Source organism: Gossypium arboreum, chromosome 13 (genome assembly GCF_025698485.1).
Source record: "Gossypium arboreum isolate Shixiya-1 chromosome 13, ASM2569848v2, whole genome shotgun sequence".
Taxonomy (NCBI): Eukaryota; Viridiplantae; Streptophyta; class Magnoliopsida; order Malvales; family Malvaceae; genus Gossypium; species Gossypium arboreum.
In genome coordinates this window covers 63,232,141-63,256,764 of record NC_069082.1, presented here as the reverse complement: position 1 = coordinate 63,256,764, position 24,624 = coordinate 63,232,141, and the positions used below count along the sequence as shown (strand labels likewise).

At 30.8% G+C, this 24,624-nt stretch overlaps 2 protein-coding genes across 2 annotated transcripts; both read right to left on the bottom strand.

Annotated features, from left to right (window-relative positions):
* Positions 1-219: 219 nt before the first annotated feature.
* Positions 220-5,773, bottom strand: LOC108464306 (heat shock protein 90-5, chloroplastic). Its single transcript, XM_017764536.2, has 19 exons — positions 5,316-5,773; positions 5,130-5,203; positions 4,891-5,016; positions 4,715-4,808; positions 4,551-4,634; positions 4,274-4,417; positions 3,953-4,069; positions 3,467-3,514; positions 3,297-3,374; positions 3,057-3,161; positions 2,836-2,976; positions 2,402-2,494; positions 2,143-2,220; positions 1,803-2,057; positions 1,346-1,448; positions 1,076-1,250; positions 882-987; positions 704-793; positions 220-609 (listed from the first exon to the last, which is right to left on the bottom strand). Exons 1-19 carry the CDS (start codon positions 5,571-5,573, stop codon positions 400-402), a joined length of 2,379 nt encoding a protein of 792 aa, XP_017620025.1. The 5' UTR covers positions 5,574-5,773; the 3' UTR covers positions 220-399.
* An 11,500-nt stretch (positions 5,774-17,273) lies between these two features.
* On the bottom strand, positions 17,274-20,871 carry LOC108463962 (phosphatidylinositol 4-kinase gamma 5-like). Its single transcript, XM_017763994.2, has 2 exons — positions 20,376-20,871; positions 17,274-19,830 (listed from the first exon to the last, which is right to left on the bottom strand). Exon 2 carries the CDS (start codon positions 19,521-19,523, stop codon positions 17,598-17,600), a length of 1,926 nt encoding a protein of 641 aa, XP_017619483.1. The 5' UTR covers positions 19,524-19,830; positions 20,376-20,871; the 3' UTR covers positions 17,274-17,597.
* Between the last annotated feature and the right edge of the window lie 3,753 nt (positions 20,872-24,624).

The window sequence follows — 24,624 nt, the reverse complement described above, 5'->3', positions numbered from 1 at the left end:
ATGGAAAGACTTTTCTGGCGTGCAAATTTATGGATTATCATCGATGAAATATAAATCCTTAAATAAATATTATTAATTTATGCACTAAATCTTGGCGTGCTTCCTATCCAATTTTGTCCAGTTAATTGCCCACTAAGTTGTTAGATCAATTTGGTTTTACTTAACAAATGTCTGCATTTAGCAACTCAAATGCTCTAAAATTCGCTAAATATCAATCAGTTTATGCACAGCCAAAATGATCATATTAAACCATCAAAAACTTGTCTGTTTCAGTGGCTTTACCCCAACTCAACCCACAAAATTCTTCACTTCTCAGTGTTCTTATTTATTTTCCGGATTATTTTGCTAAATCCCAATCAAATAATATATTGAAAATTTACAATATAATTTTGACCATATTTAATCTTGCCAAGGATCACTCTCTGTCCGTACTTCCGATGGTTCGATAACTTGGGTCTCTGAAGTTTCATCGTCACCCGTATCGGTTTCAGCAGCACTAGCTTCTGATGCTTCAATCTCATCTTCTTCCTCTGATCTACCCCATCTGCCTCCAAGTGCCATTGCCATCATCTCGTATATCTTGTTTCCCAACTCAGCAGGGCTCTCAGGCTGCACAATCCAAGATGAATGTAAGAATAACATGATACATAAAAATCTGCAAATATGTTAAACCTAAATCAAATAACGGATTCTATCCACTTACAGAGAAACCACTGGAGATCAATGCTGTATCATACAACAAGTCAACAGCTCTATTAGCATCACTGCTTTCGGGTGCATTCTTGCATGCAGCCTGCATGGAAAATAGAACCAAAATTAACATCGTAATTACACACTCAAACGACAACATCGTATATCAAGTTTAACTAAAACGGTCATACATTCAAGTCCTTGATAATTGGATGATCTGGATTAATTTCTAGTATCCTCCTTCCCCTCATGAACTCCAAACTTGCAGTATCTCCAAGGGCTTGTGCTTTCATCAACCTTCATTATGCATTTGAAAATACTAGTTGAAGAATAGGTTTCAAATATTTCTATGACTTATATTGAGAAGCAAAAGCAAACTGCTTACCTTTCCATGTTGGCTGACCATCCAAACTTGCCAGAAACAAGCACACAAGGTGAAGACGATAGACGCTTCGAAATTTGGACTTTGGCCACTTTGTCTCCAAGTTGTTGCTTTACCCAATCACAGAGAAGGTTGTATTCTTGTTTAGTTTCCCTCTCTTTTACCTCATCTTCATCACCTGTATGATGACAAATTCCATCATATTCACTCCAAAGCCATCAGAAATTAAGAGCAAAAATAAGTAAATGAAAAGATGAAATCATAAACACCAACCAAGCTCTAAATCTTCCTTGCTAATATCAACAAATTTCTTTTCTTTGTAGGTCTGCAGATTTTGGATGGCAACCTCATCGATAGGTTCTATTAAATAGAGAACCTATAAAACAAGAAGCTATATCAGTTATCATGGAACATCAAAAGCAAAGAGACCATATCCACTACAGGAAAAAGACAAACAAGGGTTTAGTAAAAACAAGAATATAAAGGTCTCTTTCATCCTATCATTATAAGAAACAACAAATGTTATCTCTTTTCTATTCTTAAGCTAAGTTTTTCATGGTATTTCCAAACAGAAGACTACCCAAACATGATTCAGGCAATTCACTATTATATGACATCTATCAAATTTAATCACATTATTGAAGACTACAAATTTCATGTTCGGCAGCCTAAAGACCAAATGCCAAGTTTATTTAGAGCCTTGTACATCTAATGCAAATCTAAAACATACCTCAATGTCTTTTTGAACCAATTTCTCCAAGAATGGAGCAGTCTTGGCACTTTTTAAGCTGTCAGTTGCTAAGTAATAAATTGCCTTTTGATTCTCACTCATATTTTCAGCATAGGTATCCAAACTTGTCAATTCCTCTTCACTTTTTGATGTGTAAAACCTAAGCAATGGAGTTATACGCTTGTGATTACCAGAGTCTTCAATGCAGCCCAACTTTAGAAACCTGCCAAAGTTCTCCCAGAATTTTTTGTAATCCTGTAATCAATTTTCAGCTAAGTTAATCAACAAAGTTCAATTCAGAAATAATGAAAAAACATATGATCCCCATCATGCTATATACCTCCTTATTTTCACTTTCAGAAATCTCTTGAATCATGTCAAATGTTTTCCTGACAAGCCTCTTTCTCATGATTCTCACCTAACACATAATAACCATAGATTAGTAAATAACACAAGTAACAGTAGTAATTAAATAGCTAGCTGCACTGCTCATAGCCCCTAAACTGAAAGTAAGAATTGTACTTGGCAATAAATGAGCATGCTTGTGGATGTAAAATTTTTTGATATAACTACAGAAGTGTAAACAAAATTAATCTTACAATTCGAGACTCTTGAAGGATCTCTCGAGAAACATTAAGGGGAAGATCATCTGAGTCCACAACACCCTTCACAAAGCTCAAGTATCGTGGAAACTGAAAAACAATGCGTAAAGATTAAATACAAGTTAAAGCTTAATAACACAAGCTACAAACAGAGGATCAACTATTATCACAGCCCCCACTTCCAAAATTTCAGGATTCAGTCACTTATATGAAAGTACACACACACAAAAAAAAAACTGAAGCTTTCTACAGCTTTATCATTAAACAAGCAAGAAATGGAAGGAAACTTAAACCAAAACAGACTAAAATTTTCTAGTCATCTGAGTTTTATTCGATGCAAAGCAATATAATAAGTCCCCACAAACAAACTCAGAACTGCAAAATTTAGTACTCTATAAATAGAGCTATCAAGTGACCAAGTTAAAACTTACCAGCTCTCCATCAAAATCATCCGAGATAAATACACGTTTCACATACAATCGTATGTTCTTTGTTTTAGGATTCATAGCATCCTCATTGTTGAGAGGACCCATGCCAGGAATGTACAGAACACTCCTAAACTCCACCTCACCCTGCATAATTACAAGGGAAACATTAATGGCTTTTGCTAGGCATAAGTTGTCAATTTATAGAACTATAAATGCACACTTACCTCTGTAGTGAAGTGAGTGTATCCAAGAGGATCCAAGAATTCATTGAAAGTCTTCTTGTAGAATTCATTGTACTCACCCTTTTCAACATCCTTTGGATTTCGCATCTACAACAGACCTCCCAAAAGACATGTAAATGATGGTTTATAACAATAAAAACTATATGGAAAATAGAGGATATTCTTAAGAAAAAGCAGGCATTAAAACTTGCATTTATAGAGGTGACAGAACAACAAACTCACCCATATTGGTTTTGCTTCATTTGCTAATTCCCAGTCCCAATATTTCTCAGTTTTAGTTGTCTTCTTTTTCTTCTCACCCTGTCAACAAGAAGATAAGTCCACTATAACACAATATTTACAAAGAAGAAAGTTTGCTACAAAAATTAACATCAAAAGCAGGGTAAGGTTACCTCTGGCTTTTCTTCTTCTCCTTCTTTTGGTTTTTCTTCCTCCTCTACCTGCTCAAAGGTTGAATATAGTAAAGAATGGTCAAGAACTTTCCATGCGCTCAGAGTTCAAGTGCACATAACAAAATAGAGTGACTCTTTCGCATTGGCTATGGAGACTGGGAAAAAATAGAAGTCCATTGATGGGCTTAAGCCAAATGGTAACATCTTCAAAAGAAACAAATTCTTTTCATAGTTTGTATATACATATATATAGTCACAGTTTGTGTATATATATACATATATAGTTATAAATCTCAAACATGGCGTGGATTTTAACACTGGTTTATACAACTTGAGACATCCATGAGGTCCAAAGTCAGTACTGATTAAGAACATGAGGAGTCTCAAGGCAATGGAGAGGGGTAACAATTAGTCAGTCTGATATTTTTAAATTGCTTACCCTTGCTTAAAGAACTAGTAGAGAAGTACATACAGACATACACTAACCTCAACTGTCCTTGATTTTTCTTGCCAAGTGTAGATGGGGAAAGAAACGAATTGGGAGTAATTCTTCACCAAATTCTGAATTCTGATCGGATCAGAGAATTCATACTTGTCATCTGACTGCAAGAGAACAACATCTTAGACCAAATTTGGCACTTGGAAGAACCAGAATGTAAAGGCCATTATACCAATAAACACGACATTAAAATCTCAAAACTCCATCTACTATCTTCTTTTCATATTTCAACATACAAATACACTAGTTAAACAGAAAAATTCAAACATGATATAACGGGACAAAAAAAAAAGGAACATGTTGAGTACCCTTAAATACAGTGTAATCTGGGTACCACGGTTTAGAAGCTTTTCAGGATCAGTTTCCTCCCTGATCACATAGGAGCTACTATCTGCTACAGCTTCCCAAACATATTGCTTCTCTGACTTTGGACTCTTTGTGGACACAACAACCTGATCAAGAATAATTTTAAGCAAACAAATGCAATTAGCACTTAAACATGAAAATTATTGAACCAAAAAGAGGCTTCAAATAGGAACGGAAAGATCATAATGCAAGATACCAATTAAGCAGATAGCATGTTACCTTCTCTGCAACAAGAAACGAGGAATAGAATCCAACACCAAATTGACCGATCAAGCCATTGTCTGCCCCTAGATCCTTATTTTCCTACAGAGAATTAGATGCCAAGTAAGTGACCAAAAACAGTAAACTTTTTTATTTAAAAAAATATATATGAAAGAGGTTACCTTAAGAGCCTTAAGAAATTTTGAAGTACCACTTTGAGCAATTGTTCCAAGACAGTCAACAAGCTCTTCTTTTGTCATGCCAATACCAGTATCTCTGAAATCCATGAAAAGAAATTTTAAGAAAATAAGTCCTCCATTTCAACTTTTTCAGTAAGAAAGGTCATAAGCAAACGTACGTGATAGTGATAGTCCCATTATCTAGATCAGGCTTGATGCGTATCTCAAGTTCCCCAGCATCTCCAAGCAGTGAGGGCTCAGTCACACTTAAGAATCTAAGCTTATCTAAAGCATCACTAGCATTACTAGAGCGCAAAAGCATGAATTCTTCATTAGTTTCAATTCAAAACTAGGAGTCTTCATTGTAAAAAAAGAAAGAAAAGAAATGACTAGTTATAGAAGACAAAAGTTCTCTCACCTTACAAGCTCTCTCAGAAACACCTCTTTGTGGCTGTATAGACTATGAACAATCAAATCCAACAAGCGGCTAACCTGCAGCCATGTAAAAATCGTGCCAAACATAGGAGAGAAACCATCAATATTAAACAAACACCTACCCATTAATCAACAAAAGCTATTATATCCAATAGAAAAAGAAAGCCACCTCGGCTTGGTATTCAAATTTTTCCCCGGAAGTCACTTGGGTCTCTTTCTCAGCAACTGTGGACGTCACACACTGAACCGCAATCAGGTTGTTTGTCTTCTCAAGTTTCCACCTTAAGCCAGAGCAAGAGAAGGCGTTGTTGAGAGCATTTGGGGTTAGAAAGGGGGTTCGGAGAGTGAAGGCCTTGTTGGGGTTTGTTAAAGGGAGAGAAGTAGCTAAAGATGGGGTAGCTAAGCTTCTAGTTGGAACTGAAGCCATGAAGGCAAAGCTTAAGAGAAAGTGAGAGTGTGGGAATAAGCAGAAGTGAAGATAAGAAACTAAAAACCCTACTGAGACGGTGTTAAGGGAATGAATGGAGGTTCCAGAAACCCGGAAATAAGGTGGGGGAAGTTTTAGAGTTTAGAGTTATATTTTGGAATTCAAAGGCCAATGATTCTGGAACCATATGATATTATCCCCCTATTCTTTTTTGGGTAAACTCTGGTATTTGTCACTATACTATACACAATTACAATAAAGTCACTCATTCCCTCAATCTATTCATATCTAATTTGTCCTTCAAATATAATTCTATTATCAATTTAGTACTTTTGGAAATTTTTTAGCATAATTCTAAAATCTTCTAGAAATATCATAAATTTCTTTAAAAATCTGAAAATTCATAGTTTAGTTTTATGAAACTATAAAAATAATATTAAGTATTTCAAAATCTAATTTTTTATCTAAAATTCCAAAAGAATTTAAAATATTTTATTTTTCAATTTAATTAAATTATTGCTCTTGCTGACAAATCAACAATTTTGGCTTTATTTGAATCTTGATGCTAATCAAGTTATCTTTCCCCTTATATGTATCAACAATATTTCATGAATCAGGGGCAGAAGGTAAGGCCAATGGAGCCTCCCATAAAAAATATTTCAATTTTGAAAATTTTTAATTAAGTCTTTTAGTTTTTTGAAACTTTTAACTAAATTCTTCTAAAATTTTTGAAATTTTCATAAATTTCACAAAAAAATTAAAATTTTAATTAAACTTCAACTTTTAAAAAATTCCCATTAAACTCTTAAAATTAAAATTATTAAAATTTTAATTAAGCGCCCATCCGCAACCGCCATGAATCCAGCTCAAATTTGAGAACCGCTACTTCTCTTTCATATTTGAAAATAATGATAATCTCATTTATTTCATAAAAACAAATAGGTATAACTCTTTATTTAATTTTTACTTTCTTTTTAATCTTTAAGAAAACATTTTATTTAAAATGAATGAAAAATTAATATTTATTATCTTTACTGATGTGATATACATGTAAATTACTACGTGAATGCTATTAATTAATTTTACTCAAAAGTTTATAAAATTATTAAATAACTTAGTAACATTATTAAAAAGTATAAAATATTTTAATGATGATATGGCATATACATGGTATACACGAGAATATTGCATTAGCAATTTGAGGTATTTGATAAATAATACAAATTTAATGGCTAAAAAATATAAAAAATTGATAGACAAAAATATTTTTTTAAATCGAAAGGTCAAATAAATTATTATACAAAATAAATATTGGATTATAAATTAAAACATGTAATATTTATATTCAAATGTGTGTAAATATGGAATACAGTTATCAAACAAGAGTATTGGCCAAAGGGGTAAAATAGTGGCCAAGTTTCTGGAAATTATAGGGGCATTGTTCAGCTAATAACTTTATGATCCAAATTTGAGAAGGAATTTATGAAATTTATTCGTCCTTCTCATATTTTAAATTTTAATTGAATAATAAAAAATATGCGGTTTTTTTTAAATTTCTTTCTATTTTTTTCCTTTTATTCTGATGCATCTATTTTTAATAACAAATTTTAATCTCATCACAGTACACATTCAAATAATATTTGCATGCATACCAATATATCATTTATTATTAATTTAAGTATAAAATATTTATTAACTTATTATTTAAGTTTTTATTGATTTGATGCCATTTTAAACAGGATCATCAATTCGGTTAAAAAATTATAAAATATCTTTTATAACTATAATAAGTCATATTATTCGAAAGTATTTTAGTTTTATTTAAGTACATAGTTTCCACACGCATACATGTGTGATAAGATTTCTAATATTATAATAATGTTGATTGGATTAGTGTTACAAATTAACTCAACACTATCTCAAGATACATATTTCATATGTCATTATTAATAATATTGATTTTTGTATATAATACACATTTTATGTGTTGCTATTAATTAGTTATAAATTGTACATTTCATTATTTAGTATATGTTATTTTTAAACACACATTTGTGTTCTAAAATCGCAATTTTCACACGCAATACACGTGTAGTAAATTTTTTAATCTTAGTCTTAATTTAGAGGTCAAGTTGTTCACTCTTGAATTAAAGTATCACGTTATCATTTTATTAGCAATAATCAATGAATAAGTGATCATTTTATCCCGCCACGTCACCACTGCCATCCAGTCTCCATAGTTAGCAGTTCCTTTACCCAAAACATTGCCAACTCCAACTGAAGCACACTTGAATCAACTATGAAAGGAAAATGAAAATTGAAAACAACATGAGGACCCATTCCATCAATTTCTAACTTATACCACTCTTTACTATTTGTTTGTGCTAGTACCAGGAATCCTTTGTGAATCATTTTACAATGATAAATACATGTCTCTAATCTTGTTCATTAAGTTAACCAGAGGCTGGTCCATAAAAAGATTTCTATAGATTCATGTGAACCATTACTAGATCATATCAAGGTTCACTCAGTCCAATAAAATTTTTAGAATTTCACTATTATTTCTATAAGGTGTAATTAAATCACATCTTAATACAACACTCCATGATCTTATTTCAGAAGACATTTCTACAAAACAGCTGCCTCCAAACTCCTATTCTCTATGAACCCAACTAATCATTTTTAATACTCCATGTGAATTACATATCTTGTATCAACACACTGAAAAAATTCCCTGTGGAGCAAATACAAATGATCAAAATTATAAAAAGAGAAAAAAGTTACGGCTACTGTGGGCTTGGGACCAATGAAGTTGTCAACTATAACGGGCTAAGTCTTGGATCACTTAGTTTCTACTTGACCCTGAATTTCTAGTTTCTGTAAATGGGTTTAAGGCCATAGTTAGCCGCAGTCAGCTTCTTGGACCTAACGGACCAATTGACATTGCAAAAAAAAAAACAGTAAATTAACACGACAAAACTTCAAGTAATTGTCTTATGCTTTCGATGCATATGGAGAAGAAATGTCGTCAATAGAAAGAAGATTGATCAACTGGCATTGGCTTTTCCAATGAAGGGAATATAATAACATTCAATCAATACAGCCTAATATATACCAATATAAGACAACTATAAACTTTAAATATGGACTAAAAAAAAAAACCAATACTACAGGTGATATTTGAAACATAAATATATTGCCCGTGATATATTTATCGGATAATTATTTAATATATCGGTCGTAAAATTTATTTTATTTTACACATAAGGTTAAAAATTGACAAGTACCCTTTTATATTTAAAAATAAAAATATAAATATAAATGAGACATATGACAAAGTTGTTAATATTATTTATGAAACTAAAAATTGCATCGATTGTATATCAAATAATAATCCATATATATTTTCATATTCTTCTTTTGTTAAGTTTTCCTCGAGGTGTATTTCATGTAATTTCACATTCCGGTTAAAATTATCTTATTTAGATTCAAAACATTTTAGACTCTCGTAATCTCACATTCTTAAATCGTGTCAAAATATTGAAATATAAAATATAATTCCAATATCACCCATTACTTAGATTATCTAAAATTATGGGTATAATTTGAAATTCTAGAAAAATTGTCCTTTGTTTTTATTAATTTAACTCGTTTTTTTCCAAATAAAATTTAAGTATAATTAAAAAAATCCCTTTTTCTTAATAGTAAAACAACAGTAGATCTTTCAAAAAAAAAACAGTAGATGTTTTTATAATAATAAAAAACAACAGTAAATGTGATATTTTAAAATTATACATTATTTTTATTTATTCTATAGATTTATTTATCAGTATATTAATTATGATTTATAAATAAGGATTGATAATAAAATTATTTTTACAAATTATTATAATTATGATTTATAGATTCATTTCAATTTTATATATTTACTAATTAATATATAAATTGTAATAAAAACAAAAATATAATAATTTAATGAAAATTAGATTAAAAAATTAAAGTTGTTAATAACAAATTCCAAAATAATAAAATTAATAAAATATACTTTTAAATAATCTTATATTGCATGGAGCTAACTTTAAAATTTTACATTTTAGTGAAATAAATCAACAAAATAAAACTGAAGATAGTCAGCAATCTATAATTTAATATTCTCCTAATAAGCTAGCAAACGCTGAAGCAGTTTCTTACCAGATTGTTCCTTCTCCAACTACGGTTTCGTACAATATAATTATGTGGTGGGCATGTGGCAGAACATGCTTCTGGTTGTATTCCGATACAACTATGGCACATACTTCGACGTGTAGGTGTGTGAAAATATGTTAGCCGGTGGTGGCTGGCGGGTTTAGACCCACCGAATCATTCAAATGGTGTTGGAAACTACGCTTGAGCTACCCACCTATGCTAACCTATCCTACCCTCAGGACCAGGGTTTCACAAATTCTTAGCTATTAAAAAAGATTGCGGTGTCTTAGTTTACATCCCTATTGTGTCTGTTTTGGGACCCAACCCTATTTCTTCTTAATTATTTAATAATATTTTAATAAATTTCTCAGGTTATTAATTCATAATTTTTGTATTTTTATTTTGAATCTTGAATTCCAACCTTAAATCTCGAACTCAAATTCTAATTCTTGAATTTAAATTTAAATTTTAAATTCTGAGAGTTTGGGGTTTGAGGTTTAAGATTCAAAGTTCAGTGTTTAGAGTTTGAAGTTTTAGATTTAAAGTTTAGAGTTTAGAGTTTATAATTAAAACTTGGGGTTTGAGGTTTGAGATTTAAGGTTTATGATTTAATGTTTTAGATTCGAGTTTTCGGGGTTCTAGGTAAAAAATACCAAAATTATATGTCAATAACATAGAAAAAATTATTAAAATGTCATTAAATAATTAAAAGGGACTATGAATAATGTGATGAGAATGATTGATAAAATAATTTATAATGTTTTTCCTATGTTTAAATAATATATTAAGGTTGTTTGACTCATTCCTATTAGTAAGAATTACTTATTAGTAAAATGTGTGAGATATTGATTTATTCCAATCAATGAGGCATAAATTGTAAATATATATAGTTAGGTTAACAAATTGACAATGATTTTCTATATTGAGCATATTTAAAACATATGGATAGATTATAACATTTTAAACCTACCATATAAATAATCTAAACCCAATAAAACTTTAGAAGGCTTCTATTTTTTTTTATACATTATATCAAAGTTATTAATGTAATAAGTATAGATATATGCTTATAACATCATTCATTCATTATATTTGAGTTAGTAATTAATATCTAAATTAAAAGATAAATAAACGAAAGAATTTAATTAACATGATATTAATACTTTAAAGATTCATAGCAACTATTGTTGCCCAATTTCAATAGAGGAAGGATTTGAAAAGGCTGAAAATCATTCAAGAAAACAAAGGTGTGGGGATTGGAGAATAGTAGCCTACTCATTTGGGAAATCAAGATTTGAAACCGTATATCAATATAGCCTGCTTGGGGCAAACAAAAACGAAAACCTAATATTTCTCGTTGACTACATGGCGGCAGACAGGCGCAGAACACACGTACCTTGCATTTTACGTTATCTAAGCTTCCACCATTACCTCTAACACTAAGCTGCTTGATGGACCACTTTTAAACCCTTGGATCTTCTCTCTTTCAAAACTTTTTGCATTGTTACCATAACTTCGATGTTTTCCATGCAAATTTGTTACGAACAACAACAACAACAAAAAAAAAAAAACCTCTCTCTTAGACCCCAATTTTCATCTTGGACCTTGAAACAACTACTTAAATTTACTACAAATTCCATTTGTGATTGCAAACGAAAAAAAGCATTGAGATTCCCATATAGTTTCAACTTCAATCTCGTTGACACAAGTGGGGTGATATATTGGAGTGTTCAGATGCAATACATTATAGTATTCAAATATCTTCCATGTGTAAATATTTTAAAAAAAAAATCAATTCAACTAGATTTCTTCTCTCTATATATAATTACTTTGAAAAGCTAGGCAGATGTTGGAAACCATAGCCTTGACTTGGGTTTTGCTACATAGGTGCTAAAACCTATATTTGACTTGATAATTTGGTCATCAATCAATCAATCTCCCTACCTCTAAAACCCTAGTTTGCTTCTCTTTTCATTTACTCAACATAAGCCATTTCTAGCAAGACAAATGGCTGCTGAGAGGGTCATAACATGCCTCTCCATTTTGCTTCTATTTGCTGCATTGATCTCCATTGCACAAGCCATCCAAGGTACATACATAACACTACATCAAAATCCTTTTTATTTAATATGCATGTTGCTTATAATTTTGTTTTATACAGATGGGATCCCAGATTCAAACCACATGACAGTTCCAACTAGAAAGGTAATAATAAAACTAATAACAAGGTGTCTAATTTAACTTTTCTTGTTGCATGATAAATGAATGTTTTGTATATCTGAAAAAAAGAAATGGGGTTTTACCAGGGATTGTTGAAAGGTGGTGATGAACATGCTGCAAGTGTAACTGCTGCTATAAACAAGAAATGGCTAAGAGGGAGGAAAATGGTGCAAATGAAGAAGCTGAATGATGTGGAAAACATGAGTGGTGCCTTTGGACTTGGTGGGTCGACTTCAAAGTTATCAAAGTGTGGGAATAATAATAATAATAATAATAAAGGGTGCGACCAAATTACTGTGAATTTGCCTGATGAAGTGGATGAACATCGGTCAGGTTTTGTGGCTTTCAATGCTGATTATCATACACCAAGGCACCACCCTCCTAAGAATAACTAATCATGGAAAATATATATATTAATAGTTTTCTTTGAATAAGGAATGTTAGTTTTGATGGGGAATATTCTGTTAAAATACACTTCTGGTTTTGCTTACATCTATGTATGAATGTTGTTAAAACTTATAAAGTATTTATGCCTTCTTTTTCTAATTATACTTGACTTTCGACTGTACTTTTTTGGGTGGTCATTTGATGCATGAGAGACAGAGCTTAAATTGCCCAGAATCAACTAAAGTATTGAAAGGAGGTAGGAAAAACCGGACCATTATAATTATAATCTCTGCATTCAGAGTGTATATTTTACTTTCCATTATCATTTTTAAAATTTAAGTACTAATCAGGGGCCTAACTAAAGAGGGGGCTGGTCGGGGCATCAACCCCTCCCTTAGCATCTTTAGTTATTATCATTATTATTATAGATATTTCATATTTGTAGGCTTGGGTTTATTTAAAAAAAAACATAATTATAGATTTGACTACCATTTCTTAAATTTCATTTGTAAAATTTAGCTTTAAATTATATTATTTGTAATTCTTTATGAAAAATTTATAATTTTTAATATATCCCTTCAAAATACAGTAGGGGTTTTTTTTCTTTAAATTATATTAAAATAATTTTGAGTGCATAATAAATTCTATAATACAAAGTAAATTTGTCTTTAAATATAAAATACAAGTAGCTGATTCCAACAAAAAATTTGAGGCTTCTTCAACCTTTATTTACTTTCGTTTGACCACAGAATTAGAGAGTCCCTTTAGATGGTGATTGGATCAGCATTTGGCTTACATCTCAATTTCAAACATATACATAGTTGAAGATTAGTGGGTGAGAGCTATTATTTGAAGGGGCACACCTCTGGAAAAACCTTAAAAAAAACAAGAAAGAGAGCAAAGTGATTCTTGAGAAAGAAGAAAGGCTGTTAAGTGGAAGTAAAACTGAAATTAAATATGATTTAAAGTTGTCATATTTAAAAATTATCACAATGTCTTGTTATTTCAAATTCATGCAATAGTTATCACATCACGTACCAACGTTCAGATAGCTGACTCAATGGTCATTAGTACCATGCTAGCATAATAACGTCGATAACATAACCTATTAACTAGAAGCCTATTTATCATATTTAAAGCACAAGGGGAAAGTTTCCCTTACTAATGTTAAAACTATATATCATGCATGTTTAGTGTTTTCCAAAACTATTCAAGTTAATATTAATTTAATTAAGAGATAAATAATTTTCAAAAGTAAAAGATTTAACTTTTGAAACACTATAGTTACATTTAGTACTTAATTTTTACTAAATTATCAAATAATTTTCTAACATATATTCAGTAGTTATAAATTTTATGTAATGCATAATTTTGTCCCTAAATTTGATATTTTTATATTAATAAAATCATGAAAAAATCAAATGTTCTAATAATATTAGTAATTAACCTTCGTCCAATCAACTTTAAAACTTGAATTAAACACTAAAATGTTAACATCATTACTTTTGGGCACCAAAATATATAACTTTTGTCAAATATAATTATCAAATTGGACAAAAAAATAATACAAATATCACATTAAAAAAAATTGTCAAACTCAAGTACTAAATAATATATTAAACGTATAGATTTCAATAATAAAAAACGCAATAGTAAAATTAAGAAATGTAAGAGGGTTATGGCTTAGGCTAGGCCTATTGGGTAGTTGCCCAAACAAACTGAAAAAATGGCCTGTTTTTGAGATTTGAGTGGGCTGGGGACGACGCCTGCTTGAGTATCTAACATGCTGATCTCAAACCATGCATGCCACCATCCCAATGCATGCATGTATGTAACTTACACAGCATATAATATTATTCCTCAGACACGAGGTCTCACTGTTGCTTAATTAATTTCCCCCTTTTCACAAATAATACTAATAATTTGTTGCGGAACCTCCATTTCTGTCATCTTCTCATATATTTTTACGTACTTGAATGAGTACTTCACCTGCAAGTATACATAACATAGGTCCTAAGAGCCAGGATACTATTAGCGGTCTCCTGCTTATCATTGTTTGCTTTTCTCTAGGGATTTATCATTGTATCTTCAATTACAATCAATCCCTATTCCCTATATATATATATATATATATATATATTAAGTATGAGATAGACGATGACCCACAAGTGGCAGCAAGATAAGCAAGAAACAAGACCCAGGTTTATGAATAAGAGAAAAGGAATAGGGCTCCACCTCCAACTCTATCCAAAACAGTTTTTAAGCAGGTTGGTACAAAGCCCTATTCTGCTTCACCAAACCAGCTTTCAACGTTTATCCAGATTTAGCTCAACTCTGCTTTCTACACTTTAATCATCTTCATTTTTTAAACTTTTCCTTATTATATGAAAGTAAATCTGTATACCGTTTGAGGTTCACCTGCAGGCTAAGTTTAAGGCAGAAGATCTTCCTTTTGACTGCCATATATATAAATACTAACCTTTAAGTATTTTATTCAAAACTATAATTTGCTTTTCCTGTGTTGTTATTTTTTTTAATAATATTTGAGTTTTTTTTTGTTTATTTAAAATATTACATATTTTTTTTACACTAAAATTTTATATCTAGATGATTATAAACTTTTATATAAGTTAAAATTTGTGTACTTCCAGTTCCACCTCTGATCAGTTTGTTCACTTCAATATTCGACAAACTATAGGGCAGAATCACATCAATGGAGACCTAGTGGAACTACAAATATCTTTTTTTTTTAATAATGTTATATTGATATTTTTACTATTTACTTCCTTCTAATTTCAAAATTACAATTATATATCATTAAAAAAATGACCACATTTTAAGGTAGTTTGCAACTTTCAGAATTTTAATAAATTCTTTTTACTTACTAAAAATAATAAACTAACTTTAAAAAGATAACCATATTCAATAGATTAAATAACAAATAAAGTGATTTATGTTTCCAAGTCCTTCCTTTTCCTGTTATTAAGAAATATATATATATATATATATATATGAAGCATAGGTTCAAGAATTGTAAAAATAAGATCTGATACAAGATTTTATTAATTAAGATTTGTCATGTTAAATTATTAAAAATAAGACTAAATGCATAAACATACCTAAATTTATTAATTTTTTGAAATCTTGATCTTATAGTTTTAATATTCTAAATTAGCACACAAGTAATTCAGAGAAAGTGACTTTTTATTTTGTAAAAATAGATATTAGAAAAGTTACGTATGCGTAATTTAGGGTCATAACCTTAATATATATATATAATTGTTGCACATTAACCCTAATTTCTAATCAATTTATCATCAATTAGAAATTAATTACTAGAGTATCTATACATATTTAGACGATACTTTATTTAATAACTAAATCTCAATAAACCTGATTAATTTGAATTTGGAGTAATAGTTTTATAATAGTAAATAATAACATATAATTATTTTTATTATAACGGTAAAACAAATATAATTTTAGAAAGTCGAAAAATACATTTCATTTAATGAAAGCAGCTGACAAATTAAAGGGAAAGAAAAACCATGTTCCAGCCATTGAAAGACTTCCCAAAACAAACAATCCAACTTGCAGGCAGGGGGCAGCTCCATTATTCCAGCTTTTTTTTCTCAAGTATAGTTTGTAATATTAAAATTGGATGAACATAATTTTCCAAAGACAAAAGAAAGAAAGGCAAGTGTAAGAGCATGGGATAGATGGGGGTCCAACCTTTGGTTAACTGATAAAATAGCAGTGTCTTAATTGGGACCCCAACCAACATTATGTGAAGTTCTTTTGTTGCTTTCTAATTATATGTCCCTTGCTTTCAATGTTAGCATCCACCTCCATGCTTTCTATCAAACCACTCTGGTTTTGTCCAATTTAAGTCCTCACTTTCAATCAAATCCTGTAAGGGATTTTATCTCAACAAACATTCAATTCAAGTAAAACATCCCGTTAATATATAATTTATATAAGAAAAAATTCCAATGCTACATACTGAGGTAGATTCAAACCGACCTATTGAATTAGACACATAAGCGTGCTGCACTATATTGGTGCCAAAATAATGTTTCATTTTCATGAAGATGTGAATTGATTTAGACAAGCATCTGTCTTTTTGAAAAGGAAAATCATAAAAAGTGGTTGGTTTTAAAGAAAGTAAAAATGAAATTCAATAACAATCTATGGATGTTATCCATATGTTTTTCAATCACCTTATCAAATTTATCATCGCCAAATATCCTTTTCGCTCTTCTGTTTTCATATAATTTATTTCAGAATTCCATCAAGATTAATTAAAATGGAGATTTTAGAAAATAATATTAATGTCCGATATAGTTTCTCTAAAAAATTCCAACTCAAACCCTTAAAGCCGTATTGTTATAATTGATAACAGTTGATAAAGGTTCCGTAGATTTATAAATTTTGTAAACTTTCAAAATCCACGTCATTTTTTTTAGATATTTTCATTAATAATTTGATCAATATAATTTGTCTTTGTTCATATCAATATCAAATATAGAACACTCTCTAAAATTACATTCATTACTTTATGCTTTTAACTATAAAACAAAACTGCCTAAGTTACGAAAGTGAAATTTGAAAGCAACAAAACACATGAATTTTTTTAATAATACAATTTATCTTTAAATAAATCAATAAAAAAAATTGACTCTCTTAACTCTTAACCCATCTCAAATTTAATCCAAACTTGATCTTTTTTTTCTTTTCTGAAAAAGCTATATGCATCTCTTTCATGAATCAGACAAGGAACTGTATGGATGTTCCATCACTTTCACATCCAGAAGAACCCATGGAATAGCAAGAAGAAAAATTCCCAATCTCAAAATGAATCCACTATGAACTTGAAAGCAAGCTTTCTGAAACACAAATATTGAACTATTCTTTATTTACATAAATGCTCTCCCTTTTTATATATTATTTATCAAACAAGGTCCATAAGAAGGTGATTCAAGTGAAAGAAAAAGAAAAAAACAAAAAACAAAATCAAAGATCTTAAAAGAAGAAATAAAACCAATTCTACTTAGCTGAAATGAAGCCAAAGAATATTTACATCAATTCCTCGTAATGCTGCTCCCAAACTACAACAATTCCCGGGGCCAAACCCATATTACTCAAATCTCTCCTAACAATCCTTCATCCCAAGTGCAAACAATCCTAAAACTCATTTCAACTATCTGGTACCGATATACGGATATCTCGATATCAAAACTGGCACGAAGTACCGAGCCTCTGTATCTGCTTCTGACCTAAAGTAACCGATTTTCGTTTTTCAAATCCCGGGTAGAGCAACTCCTGGAACTTCTCTAGGAAAAGAGTCCATTCCTCCTCATTCATGTCAGCCAGCTTCACAAAGCTCACATTTCCTGGGAGCTGCTCAGTTGCACTCCTATGCCCAGATGAGTTATTAAGGTAACCGTTTTCTTGCTTTGTTCCAGAAAATTTTGAATACTTCTGGCTCTTGTCACCTAAGCTGGTATTTTTGAATGACATTGAAAGCTTTGAAGTGGATGGGATCCTTTCAAGAGCTTTGAAAGTGGAAAAACATGGCTGCTCGGTTTCTTCTTCACTTTCTTCTTCGTCTTCCTCGAAGCATTCCTCCAGCTTTGAAAGTGGAAAATGATTACTTACAAATCCGTTTCCCAATTGGAATGGTGCTCTGCTCATAAAATCATCTGTAGCCATTTTCGGGTTTAAGTCTAACTCTGGTTCCTCAAAGTCGATATCAAATTGGAACTCTGCGTCTCGCACATCGGACTTAGGGGATGACAGCTCCCTCTCTGCTATCAATCTCCTTGCCTCAAGACAAATAACTTCTAGCTCACTAGGTTCCTCCTCTCCAGCCCGGAATTCTCTACTCATCATCTCACCAATTTCAGCAAGACAGAGACCAAAAGCAGCAGCTTCCTTGAGGAAAATAGTGCAGAGTACCAGAACGCGTAGGCAAGCCTCCCGAATCATGGGGAGTTCCCTTCGCAGCATCTCGCAATCCTTCATAGGATCAAGCTTCTGTATATACTCAAGTTCATCCTCGGAGAAAGGAATTGAAGCCTGAGGCCAATGAATCCACTCAAAGTATGGATCCTCCAAAGTTTCTGGCAAGCAAAGGCCGTGATCAATAGGAATGAGTTCCATCTGACCAAACCTTCCAATACCATCAAGCTTCCTAATTAAAAGATTTCCTGCGTGCCTGTCCGTGTTGAATATACGTATATCAAGTATTCCTATGCGGTGCACAGAAGTAACAGGGAAGCTTGAAGTTCCATGATCACTAGCATCAAAATCATGCCGAATAAACTGTTGGCACGATGCAATCTTGCTAACCAGATTCTTGTGAGGCCTATTTCTGTTCACACCATCATTAATGTTGAAGACTGAGTGAGTAATCTTCACCAGCGCAGTCGGTGGCACATTGGCAAAATGATCATGGTCCAGAAGGTAGGCAACAACTTCTCTGAAACCAGTCTCCCCCACACGAACCGAACGTTTCAAACCTGGTTGACCAAGGGCTTTACCAACAAAGCCTTTTGGATTGTTTGGTGCAAAAGGTTCTTCATCTGTCGGCTTCACGATAGCAACATTCTCACCTCTGGGATTCCTAAAGTAGTAGGCACCCCCCAGACCACTATGAACAGGAAGTGGATCAACACCCATCTTAATTGCCTTAACAATGTCCTTCACCACCACTTTTAATACGTTAAAGCTATCAGAATGTCCCAGTATCTCAATAGGACCACTTTTATCTCTCTGCTGAAGATCTTTTCCAGTTGGTGAAAGACAGGGAGTAGAGGAGCTTCTGTGTAGATAGTTCCTTGTTAGGAGAAGCGGAGAGTCGTTCCGAACGGCACTAAGATCATTCTTCAACTCCACATCCCCAAAAGTCAGCGAGCTTTGCTCGGCAGGGAAATTGAGGGCAACCTGCAACCTTCTTTTAACTGTATGAGCACTGTCACTGCGATCCAACTCCATACCCAATACACAACCGGTCTCTGTTTGCACAAAAACCCGTCTCCTCCCAACAGGTTGTTTCCCTTCCATTCTATTGTTCCTAGGATATTCCCCTCTAAGAGGACTTTTGAAAACTGCAACTGCCATCTGAGTTTGAACAAGACTGTCCAACTTGCGAGACATAAAATGTCTAGAAAAACCGATCACCGGTTTCGTGGCAGTTGGAGGCAGAAGCGACACTAGAAGAGAGCTTCTTCCCCTCCAAGAAGACCCCAAACTGGGAACCCAATCGCAAATGAACAAGGGAAAACTCTAATTCACCAACAATCATCAATCAATGAAACCAAAACTAAAACCCCAGCCCAAAAACTAAATCAGAGAAAATAGAAGAACATAACCCAATTGACAGAACCGGCAGACCAAAATGAAGATCTATCCTTGTACTATATCCAATAAGGTGTCCACAAACAGTAGAAATCCCCCAAAAAACCTGAAAAAAATAAAAGAAAGAACAAAGACTCGGAATAAACAACCCTGATTTTGATTTAGCACAAAACAGTATTACCATCAATATATACACCAAATAACCCGAAATCTATTGGAACATAGACAAACTAGTGTATAAAGCTAGCTAAGACCGAAGTAAAGTATCAGTTATCAAAATGAATGCATTCATGGTATCCAAAACAAAGAAAATCCCACATCTAAAAAAAAAAAAAGAGAGAGAGAGAGTGAAATCAATGCATTTCTTCAATATTCAACGAATCAAAGTAAGTTGTTAACATGAATATTAGCTTAAAAACATTCGTATTAGCAATTGCACAGGAAATTTCAATAGTAAACTTTTTTCTCACTCTCATTTCTAAAAAGAAACGCTCAAATTGAAACGTAATTTTTTTTTCAATTAATTCAACCAATAGATAATAACGAGAACTCTCTGGACATTGAATCTTCAACTTTCCATTTACATAAAAACACAAACTTGAAGCTCCAAAAAAAACTTAAAACATATAAATTTGATGAAAATTAGCTTACCGGCTGTTAAGATCCGAATAAAGGGCACATAGAAATCTCCGATTATCCGCAAATTTGAAGTTTCAAGAAAATAAATTGGAGTTGATTTTAGAATCGGTGAACAAAGAGGAAGAATTTAAAGGTAAGTGCAAAAAAAACAAGGGAAAGACTCGTCCGAGTAGACTCAGTTGTCTAAACAAAGGAAAGTCTCCTTCTTTATCTCACTCACTGCCTATTTTCCTTTTCCTTCCAACTCCGAATGGCTCTATCCTTTCCGGAAGAAACGGTCTTTTTAACTCTAATGTGTTACCGTTCCAGGGTTAATTAACTAACCCTAGTTAACACTGGCCTTTATCCTTTTATCCACACACCATTTTAATGTACTCCCATTCCATTCATTTATTTTATATCCCAAACTTATTCATATTTAGGGTTTCTATCCCAGTAATAATGATTCAGTTGCTTTGGGACAAAGTTATTATTAATGCAAGACATTATAGTGTTTTTAAACATCGAATCCAACATTTAAAATATACAAATTTCATGTTTTTCTTGCTGCTTTTTCATTTAATTAATTTTTATTTTTATTCAAGTATTACGCGAACTACAAAATCGGGCCTTCTGTAGGAAGGCTCTAGAACAAGAAATTTTGGACCGTTGGATGTAGAAAGGAACTGGAAGGGGAATTGCGGAATTGGACCGTTGTGTGGCATTTCTTTGTCTGTTTCTCTTTGGGGATTTATATATGACGTGGACTGACCCCATCTTTTTACGATTTATTTTTCTTTGCCGATTTGATCGGCGATCTAACTCGTTTATTTGACCGGAAACATCCTTTCTTTGACTTCATATTATTTCCACTTGGTTCCTAATTTATTTCTTTTGTGTGAATAAATTCTACAAAAGGATACCAAATGTCTTTTAATTATTTTATTACACCTAAAATAAATGGTATTATTTGTCAAGTTTTTTTCTCCTTTCACAATGTATAAGATAATAATCACAAATATTCATACTCTTTTATTTCATGGAAATATTTTTAAAAGAGTTTTACCTCATTTTTTGTAATGACATTAGAAAAACTATTTGACTTATAACGGAATGTGCCACATAAAACATCCAATCAATCAAAATGTGCTACATGATAATTAGGTTTATTTAAAATAAAATTATTGAATTTAAATTCAAAAAATGAAAATTTTATATATTTAAAAACTTTTGACTTTAACCCACCATTGACCGGATGTTGATAGACTGTTGATTGGTGTTGACTTTAAATTTTAAATATTTTTCATAAATATAAATCTTTTAAAAACATATTTTTTACAATTTATTAAAAATAATTAAAATTTTATATTTTTTATTTTTCAACTTTCAATGTTAAACTTTGTCAAATTTTTCAATTTCTCTTTTCTTTAAAAATCAATTTCTAAACTTTATATTTTTAGTTGAACTTTGTCCATTTTTGATAAATTTAGAGTTTTGAAAAAAAATATGATAAATTTTCTAGAATATATATTTGAAAATTTAAGTTTTTATTTTTGCAATTTTCTAAATTTTAAACATTTTTAAAAATTATAATTTTTTCAATTTTATATACTATTTTGACTTTTTATATTTTAAATTTATAAAAAAATATTTTTAAACTTTGTAAAGATATTTTGAATTATTTATATATTATATATGATCTTTTATATTTTTAATAAATATAATATATAATATTAAAATAAAAAAAAAGGCTAATGTGGTACGTTCTAATAGCACCACATGACCTTTTCATTTTCTTTTACACTCTGGACTAATTAGATATCAAATTGAGAAAACAAGTAAAGCTTGGGACCAAATTGAGTATTAATTATTTTTAAAATATAAACATTTATTGTTACGTTAATTGAGAGAAAATAATTTCCATCTTATATTCTACTCAAAAGTAAAAAAAAAAAGAAAGAAAGAAAGATATTTATAGATATTAAGTTAAAAGAAAGATAAAAGAAACTTTTAAGCTACTGGAGGGTGCCTTCTTTTCATATTAAAATCAAAATTTCTTCTTCAATGATGAAATTGTGTGTATCCGCACACATTAAATTGGGTGATGCAAAGTCTTAATTTTTGAGCCTTAAAATATCATGAATACATTCATTACTCTTGATAGAAATGTAATTTAAATGAAAATTCATAACTTCTCATTTGTTGATGCCAAGTTATCAATTTTAACTTAATTCATATTATTATTATAGTAACGAGATTTAAGTTTCTTTATTTATTTATTTATTTAATAGTTGAAGAGAAAATAGATATTGTATAATAAATAATAGGTATTTGGAGGTATTTCAATAAATTAATTATATGAAAAAGTTTTAAAGGAGACTGGCTAATCGAATCTCAACATGTATGTTTAGATATGTAATCAAGGACGAAATCATAATTTTTTTTTTTAGGAAAGTCGAAATTAAATTATAATTTTTACGATAGTAAAAATACAATTTTTCATTTTAATATCCTATATCTTTATAAATTTTAAAAGATTAAATCAAATTTTTATATTTTTAGGAGGGTCAAAGTGCAATTTTACCTTTACTAATTTAAAATTTTAAAAGACTTAAATGGAAAATTTTCTATTTTAGGGGGGCGAGGCCCCTGCCCGCCCTCTAGTTTCGCCTCTGGATGTAATTGAAGAATGCATTGCAATATTCTTACGTGAACTCGATGTGATTGATGAAGGTCCATAATTTTTTTCTATATAACACGTTATTTTGATGGAAGTAAACCAACATAATCTCATAAAACTTTTCACTCTTTTTCATTTTATTTTCGTATAGATTTGTTGATATAAGTTTAAATAAAGGAGGAGACAAGGAAGAGAGAGTGATGGTGCAAAGGAGGTCGATTCACCTAAATAAGTGAAGAGCCGAAAAAGGGTAAAAAGAGTAGGTAAATTGCTGCGAGGGCTAGGAAGGTTGATTTGCAGGAAGTAAGTGCTCAAAGTTACCAATGAGGAAGAAGATCATTTGTCATTTAATCCGGAGAGTATTTATAAGAAGAGTCCTCTTGTCTAATAGTGGTGATATGGTAAGGTGATTATCATCATGAAGTATGTGAGGGATTTATGCGATAGGTATGCATATCAGGCTCAAATACGGTTAAGTATGTTAATTAAGGTTAACTAACTTAAGTAAGTTAATCATATATATTATTAGTTCATTAGTTTTATGCAAAACAAGGTTAAATAAGTTAATTAAGGTTAGATTTATGAGCAAAGATCAAAATCTATTCTTTGGGTATCCAAATGTTTGTGTTGAAAACCATGTAAAATTATTTTAGATTAATGTCCAGTTTGCCGGCTGACCAGGTGCTTTGCATGGCTCAGAATCGAAAATCCTACAATGTCTATCCAATGATATGGAGCCGCGTCAGGGTCAGACAAATTCGTCCAAAGCAGACAGACAAATGGAAAATAAGTATTTTTTAATTAAAAAATGGGAAGTAAAGATAATATCGTCAGACAGGGAATATTAAATATAATTTCCTGTGGGCGCTTCTGCTCGTCTGCGCCTCACGTTTTTTTCTCTCTCACTCTTCTATCTCCTTTTTTTTTTTTAATTAAAAATATTAATTAATTTAATATTTTATGAAATAAATTATATATCAAGGTAGACATCAAATTCAAAACTCGGATTCAAGGTTTGACTTGAGTCAATAGGACAATTTGACTCCCGCGATATTTACTTTCGCTAACCTAATTATATTTTTTATATGATTATTTTAATAATTTTTTAAATATTTTTCACGTACGTTTTATTTTCTATGGTTAAGTTAAATGGTTATTCTTTTCAATAATATCGTTTCTAAGATTCTTATTGGGAATACAATGTATCTTACATTGGTATTAATATTTTAACAATATGATTGTTAAGTTTATCAATATAACTATACTTGTAATGCATGTAAAATTTTGAATCAATTTGATACTTGTATGATATAAATTTAAAATATTTTTAATATATATATATATTTAAGTATCAAAAGTTTTTTTAATTTCAAACAAATAATTAGGTAATCATAATTTATTTAAAAATTGACTTGTACGATTTATATGAATAAAACATAAAATATGATGAAAGAATTATTAAAATATTAATCAAATAAAAATTATGAAATTTTATAAAATTATTATAGTTTATACTATCGTAATTTAATAAAATTTATTATTATTTTATTAAGAAACTAATTGAATTAATAAGACAATTCCAATCAATGAAATTACTTAAGA

Excerpts from the sequence above, each read along its gene's own strand:
- LOC108464306 (XM_017764536.2), bottom strand. The coding sequence starts at position 5,573 with ATGGCTTCAGTTCCAACTAGAAGCTTAGCTACCCCATCTTTAGCTACT. Across the intron at positions 2,221-2,401 it reads TCCTTCAAGAGTCTCGAATT|GTGAGAATCATGAGAAAGAG; the intron begins GTAAGATTAATT and ends ATTATGTGTTAG. Across the intron at positions 794-881 it reads CAATTATCAAGGACTTGAAT|GCTGCATGCAAGAATGCACC; the intron begins GTATGACCGTTT and ends TTTTCCATGCAG.
- LOC108463962 (XM_017763994.2), bottom strand. The coding sequence starts at position 19,523 with ATGTCTCGCAAGTTGGACAGTCTTGTTCAAACTCAGATGGCAGTTGCA.